Source organism: Vanellus vanellus (genome assembly GCF_965231255.1).
Source record: "Vanellus vanellus genome assembly, chromosome: 5".
Taxonomy (NCBI): Eukaryota; Metazoa; Chordata; class Aves; order Charadriiformes; family Charadriidae; genus Vanellus; species Vanellus vanellus.
In genome coordinates, this window is record NC_138910.1 from 45,290,714 (window position 1) to 45,297,888 (window position 7,175).

The following is a 7,175-nucleotide window of genomic DNA, read 5'->3' on the forward strand; positions in this document are numbered from 1 at the left end:
ACCACACATCTGCATCATCAGTACTGCACAGGGACCAGCAGCAGAGGTCTATTTATAAACCAGACATGTACAGCTGTAGCCTGCAATGAAAGGCTAGGATTGCAGGCTGTCGGCCTTCAACAACATGCTGTCTAATTTAATTAAAGAGACGGCTATGTTCACATGCACACACATATGCACATATGTCCTTTTCCCAGGACAGTTATGAACAATGAGCTCACTGTTTTGAAAACAATACATTTCACCAAGGTTTCTGTGCAGAGGGCAAGCATCTCCAGCAAATGTGTCCTCACACAACCTTCCCATTCCCTCATTCTGTGACCAAATGTGATCAGTGGGCTATGGCTGCTACAGCTCACCACTGCCTGGGTAACCACTAGCCCTTGCCTGGTTACTGGGTTGGTTTGTAGCCCTGGACATGCAAATAAAGTCACTGTAGAAGTATTAATCTGCATGGAGAGAAGAAATTAATTTAGTTTGCAAATAAGGTATTTGGGAGTCACACACATCATCTGCACCAGGACAAATTGCTGTGCCATCAGTTTCCACTTAGAGAGGTGAAACCCTGTTGCAGATACAAAGCTCCGTCAGCCACTAAGCAGCTAAAAGGAGCATTTCCTTGTTCGACTAGAAAACAAAAGGCTCTATCATCACCTCCCTGTTCCCACTCTCACTCCAAATACTCCCTGGTGAGCTGGACTCTCCCACCCAGGAGTCCTTGAGCCAGCAACCTAGCAACAGCAAAGCACAGGAGGAGAGAACTGGCTGCAATCAGGCTGCCGTGGGTAAAGCACTGACGCACAACAAGCAACTTGCTGACAAAACATTGGGGTATGAATGGCAGCTGCTGGTGAGGCAAAAGCAGCCACAGAGGAAGCCCAGAGATCAGGTCACAGCCTCGGCTCTGCTGTCCCCTCAGCCCCTGGGGGCCAGGAGCCTTTGGCTGCTTGAAGACATCCCACACGCATAAGGACATCCCACTGGTAAGGGCTCCAGCTGCACAGCACAGCCCAGCAGCAGTCAGGTAGTCTGAAGCTAGTTCCCCACCGGGGGAGCACTGAGCACATACATGCATTTCTCCCTCCTCCAACCCCAAACAGAAACCACTTCCTTCAAAAGCCCCTGCAAGAACACGGGAAGCTGTGTTTGGGTTCGATTCTCTGGCGCTTGTTCTGACAGCCAAAGCAAATACAGTGTCTTTGCTTACAATCTAAGGTGGCACATATTCAAAATGTAACAACAAACCTGTTCTGGAGGAAATGATGCTTCTGGAGTCCAAGTCAAGCTTCTTTACTAGAGTATCAGGGTCAATCTTCAGCCCAGAGAAGACACCAGAAGATGAGAAGTCCCAGTCCTTACCGAAAAGAAACATTAAGCAGGGTCATCACAAACACCACCAGGCACCATTCTTTACAAAAAATAAATCAAACCCAGCACCATCCAGATGGAAGCAGGGTACACACTCCAGTGGTAGTGTACAGGTGCCTCTCCTGAGCAGACAGGAGTAGGTAAGTCACTGGCTTGGCCCCTCTAGGCTCTTCTACCAAGAAGGAAGTTTCACAGTGTCACATTTTGGATTGTTCTAGTCCTAACAGATTTCTGCCTAAACTCAATCTCACCTCACTCAAGTGAATTCAATGTTACTCCTAGGAGAACTGTGAACACCATCTTCAGGAAAAGCCAGATTTATTACAGGTATGTCAGTGTGTAACAATACAGATAAGCAACAAATGAGCAGATTAGAGGCATAAATCCTATATCGATAGACATTAACCAGATTCAGTGACTACTAGCAACTTACCAAATCTTCAGCGACTAGTTCCTTTAAGCATGCAATACCTGTCTAAGTCCTATGCTTTGCAGTAGCTTCTCTGGTTGGCTTAGAAGAATTTTTTATTTTAGCCAATAGCCTGTCATCTCCCAGCACCGACACATAACTTTATAGTGGTATAAAACTAGCTGTATATGGCACGCCCTATTCCTCCCTCCTCACAAGGAAAGCTGTAGGTGCATAAAACCCCTTTACTGCTGTGCCTTTGCTGTGAGGGGGCTGAGGGAGGCACCTAGCTTTAATGTGAACTGTGTATTAATAACAGAGCTGGTGAAACCAGACATAGTCTAAATCTCTTAAATAATCATGTGTAAACTGACAGCTCATCTCCACCTGCCCTAACCTGAAATCACAGAGAACCACTGCAGAATGAGCCAGGCAGCCTCTTACCCCTCTGCTCCCAACACTTGCTGGTAATGATCCCCACTACTGCATCCAGGTTACGCCACCGAGATGCAGCACAGCAGCCTCTCCCCTAGCAGCAGGAGCAGTACTGGCACACGTCTCTCACTGCCACCTCCCTAAGCAGGTTCTCCTCTCTGCGTGCTAAAGGCCTGGGGATGCTATGGCAGCTGCCATAGCTATAGTGGCTACCAGGTGGTTGTTGCCATAGCTGCCACTATGTGGCAGTTCCATCACCATGGCTGACAGTGTACAGCAGCAAGAGTCGCCATCGGAGTAGCACGCTGGGGCTCCCACGGTGCAGAGGCAGAACCTTGCGCTGCAGCCCTGAAGCTCCAGGCTCCCTGCCTGCTCTGATGAGCCGTGCCCTTGTCAGCACATTCCCACTGGTGATACGTGGCATGAGAGACAAGCAGGTGCCCAGCAGAGTGCCACAGCAGCTTCAAGGCCGCAAGAAAAGCATCAAGGGCACAACATGACTTTTCTAAGCAGGAAAAGGACACCGGCCTTCAGGAAACAATTTCACTCAATCTCTTGCCCCTCTGAGAACCTGTCAGCTACCAGCAGTGCTTCACCGTGTCCAGAACCAAGGGGTGTCCTTAGACACCCTGCGGAGTCACCCCTGGCGGTGCGGTGACACCCCGCGAAGGTCCTGCGCCCGTGACGGCCACCGCGTGGAGAGAAACCGAGCAGGGCTGGGATGGCGCGGGGATCGAGCGCCCACCCTCTCCGCTGGCGGGGCAGGCGGCCACCGCCGCATCAGCCACCGCACACCCGCTGCCACCGTCCGCAGCCGAGCCGCCACCCCCCGCCCCGCCCCGCCCCGGCCCCGGCCCCGGCCCCGGCCCCGGCCCCGTGACCGCTACCGCCCGCGCGCGGGAGGCGGAGCCTCGCCCGCCCCACGTGACACCGCCCCACTCGGCTGCCCGCCCGCCCCCGGTACCTTGGTGGCCGCCGCGTTCCGGCTGCCCGCGCCGGGCCCCAGGATGGGGCCGCGGCCGGGCTCGGGGCCGTGGCGAGGCGGCGGATCCCGGGCGGGCGAGGCCCGGGGGGCGGCGCGGTGGAGCCGTGGGCGCTTGGCCTTCCCTACCATGGCGGAGCGAGGCGGAAGGGGGCGGGCTGGCCTCTGCCGCGCCTCTCTCGTCCCGGGGACGCCCCCGCCCAGGAGGACGGTGCCGGCTGGCAGCAGAGGGCAGTGGCCCCGGCGGGGCCTGGGGCCTTGGGGAGCCCCCTGCGACGTGCAGAGCCCAGGAAGCACCTCGGCGGCAGCCCCAGCCACCCTTCTCCAAGGCTGTTAACTCTGAAGCGTAATGTGGGGTCTTAAACGCCAGCGTTCTGCTGCTAGTCGCTTTCATGGGCAGCTGGGGGGTTTAGGCTGGCAGTGGGCAGGCAGTCTGCCGAAGGTGGGTCCTGGAAACAGCTGAGGGTGTTTTTTTGGTGTGCTTTGGTTAAGCCCAGAGACGCTGCGACACAGTTAAAGTTTGGTGTGAGCCCCTGGAAGAGCTGAGGCCTTTCGCTAGCACTAGCCAGAGACTGGGATGCCGGTAGGACAGAAAAAGGAATTCTGAAACTCCCTGCCAGAAGTTATTTCCATAGTTATAACAGCAAAAAAAAAAAAAAAAAAAAAAAAAACAAACAAACCCAAAACTATGAGCCCCTGTGGAGTCCTGAGCATGTGTTTGACTGTGCAGCTGCAGACCCTGGCAGGAAGTCCCAACAAAATAGCCACAGACTTCACTGCACCTTTCCACATACGTGACGGAGTGAAGTGCAAAGCTGCTCCTCCCCACCAGGTGAATAAAAAGCTCTGGCCTTTGGAGCCACAGTGGTTTTGCTCGTAAAAAGCCCTGATGTGTGCTCTGTTGTGTGCCTTTGTCTTCCAGCTGGCCTTTCTCTGCCCCTCCCAGCCCTTTCTGAGCTAAACACAGCCAAGGCCTGATGTTGGGGAGCAGCCCCAGGGACTTGCATTACCCCCCTTGCTTTGGGGCTACCTTGGGTAGTATTTTTCCACTGCTCTTTTGAAACCTCTAAAAATACCAGAAACTGATACAGAAAATACAATGACAAATGTCGTGTTCACCAGTAACTGGTTTCTTACAGCAAGGCAAACTTCTTGCCATGTACTTCTCCACACTGACTGAACTTCCTTTTTCCTTTTCCCCAGGTCCCTTGTTCAGCCCTGACTTGCAGACAGATGAGCAAGGACATGCCAGAGGATGACAAGGCCGAGGCTGGGGGGAAGCTGCTCCAAGCAGGAAGACCAGCATCGGTGAGTCCATCTCCTGGGTGGTAGCTGCTCCCAGCCAGCCAAGGGGTTGATAAGCTTGTATCAGTGTGGGCAACACAGGAGCACAAGGCAAGCTGTGCCACACGAGTGCGCTGCTGGTGGCCCTCCTTGTGGGTGCCAAGGACATGGGAAAATGCAGGGAGAGGTCTCTGGGAAGGTGGTGCTGCTTGTAAAGATGCCACATCCAGCTTACACACCTGCTCACAACCAAACATACCCCTATATAAATACTAGAAGGTTGAAAATAAAAAATATCTCTGAAGATGGAGATCCCACAGCCACCCCAAATCCCCACTCCTGTTGTGCTGCTCATTCAGCCAGAGTATGGCAGCGGCTGGGACACACCAGGAAAGATTTAACATTTGTCAGGGGTAGAAAATAACACCAGGAAAACTTCTATTACCTTGCTGTAGGCTGGGTGAGCATCATTTAGGAGCAAAGCACCAAAATGAATGACTCCAGGGAGCAATGGCTCTGACAGCACACAGCTGGATGCCCCCACTCCCCACCCCAGCTGCTTAAGAGCATCCTGCAAAAACCACAAGAGTCCCAGAGTCGGGGAGGAGGAAACACGATCCACTCTAGTAAAAATAAAATTAAAAAGGGGAACTAATAAAAATAAAGATGGTTAAAATAAAATAGAAAAAGGAATGTTTAACAGCCTAAAATGCTTACAGTCAGGTTGGGGACCATCCAACGCATCCACGTGCTGCAACTAAGCATGTACATATCTCTAGAGGATGCCCATGCCCTTCAACTACAGCAGGCTTAAAACAGCAGCAAGGAGAAATAAGATGTAGAAACAAAAAGACATATTCTAAAAAATGGAAGTTATTCCCAGACCAGGAAGTATCAAAGATTAAAACCTCAAGCAGGTGAAACCCACATGCATGGGTTTTGCCAGCTGTGGCAGGTAGCAAGCATCCTAATGCTGTCTGCTGCAGCCCTGGCTTGCTTCTGCTTGGACATCTTGTCCCGTGTGCTGTTGTGAAAGCACAGACATAGCAGAAGAGTAACTACTCATTAGCTAATACGTGTAGTAAATAGCCAGGACTAATGAGCTAGCAGGCTAAGCACTGATATGCTGGAGGCAAGGAGAAAGAGGTGTTAAGGGTCCCTTGGGAATTGATAGGGACGGTGCTTTGCTATGGATGTCCACTTAAGGCCAAAGGTGCAAGAAAGCTTGAGGAACAGCTTGGGAGGAACTGGGAGTATGCCAGCAAGCTTCAGCTTTGGGCTACAAGGGCCCATGGTATATCTGCTCTGCTGCCATTGCTCCAGCTCAGGAGGCTCCCAGCTCTCTCACTCCCCTCCCTCGACCTGTCAGTGGGAGCAGGGTGGTTTGAAAAACCCAGTGAAATAATTGAAGAAAAAAGAGCAGCCTGATAAAGGCCTTATGCAAGACAAAAGGAAAAATTACAACAGATCATCTCACTCAAGCACACTTCCTTCCCCCCGGTTTGCAACTGGCAATGCTGGCAGGAAGCCCCACCAGCTTTCCCAGCTTTATCTGCCACAGCCCATCTGCTCCAGGGCTGTGGACTGCTCTGCATCATCCAGCTGCAGCCACCCCAGGCTTTCCAAGCAACATGGGGTGGGAACCTCAGCTCCCAGCAGGCTCTGTCGCCACCATATCCCGCACCAGCTGGGCAATAGTTCCCACTGCAAGCATTGCTACGATGCTTTCTGGCTACACCCAGCGCCTGGCTGCGATGAAACCAGCACAGAGCTCTGTTGTCTTTAATAAAAACACTAACCCATGGAGCATTCATCAGGGCTCAGAAATTTGCTGCTAGCACTGTGATTCTCTTTGCTTGCTGCAAAAATAAACCCAATTCCATAACTGTAAGACAGCAGCAGGTGAACTGCATCGGTGTCTTATAATACATCATGGTCACTCAACGTTAGTTTGCTGGAAGGGGAACCCACAAAGCAATTAACAAAATCTTCACATTAATTATCTTTATTAAAAATTTATGATCCTGTACATTTTCTAAATGACTCGTTTGTGTTTTTTTTTACTTTAGTGCCCTGAAGAGGTTAAGAGATAGTTGCCAGGAGCCGGTTCTTCTCTGCTCAGGGAAATACTGTTGCAGGTGCATTGGGAGGAGTTATATTGCAGCCTGCACAACAAAAGATGAAGGCTGCTTAAAAAAAAACACACAACCCCAAGCTGTGCCACAGTGAGAACGGTGCTGGTGTCCTCTGCCAAGCGAGGAGGCCTCACTACACCAGCAGTGAGCCCCAGAGCAAAAATTTTAAAGCCCAACCCAGAGTCTGAGGGGAGCCAGCTCCCCATCTTCTCTGCCACATGGGCTACTGATAGGTCCCAAAGGAACCAGTTTCCCCCATTACCAGCATTATTTGCCTGCTGGGGGAATGGGCTGGCTCTCAGTGATGCTGTGAAAGGTTAAAAGTGGGCCAAAAAGGGCGAGTTTTGGGTAGGGTCCTTTTCTTGGGTGCAGCAGGGGGGCTGCCCAGGAAGGAGATCAGCCCCAAACCCCACAGGGCAGGGTGCTTTGGCAGCACTTTGGCCAGTGTGAGTGGGGCTGATTGGGTTGAGGGGAGAGGGGAACACGCCCTCCCACAGCCACCGCTCCGACTTCCTTCTTTCTGCCTCAGCCGACTGTAAGACAGAAATAGGAAGGAAGGATT

The 7,175-nt window shown here is 52.1% G+C and overlaps 1 protein-coding gene across 1 annotated transcript in view; it reads right to left on the reverse strand.

The window, feature by feature from the left end:
* SLX9 (SLX9 ribosome biogenesis factor) overlaps positions 1 to 3,326 on the reverse strand; it is a gene marked incomplete at its 5' end in the record, with an annotated part of 58,920 nt that extends 55,594 nt beyond the window's left edge. Inside the window, 2 exons of the mRNA XM_082483859.1 lie at positions 1,246 to 1,354; positions 3,177 to 3,326. Of these exons, the coding sequence (XP_082339985.1) occupies positions 1,246 to 1,354; positions 3,177 to 3,326 (259 nt within the window). The remainder of the gene's footprint in view (positions 1 to 1,245; positions 1,355 to 3,176) is intronic.
* Positions 3,327 to 7,175: the final 3,849 nt, after the last annotated feature.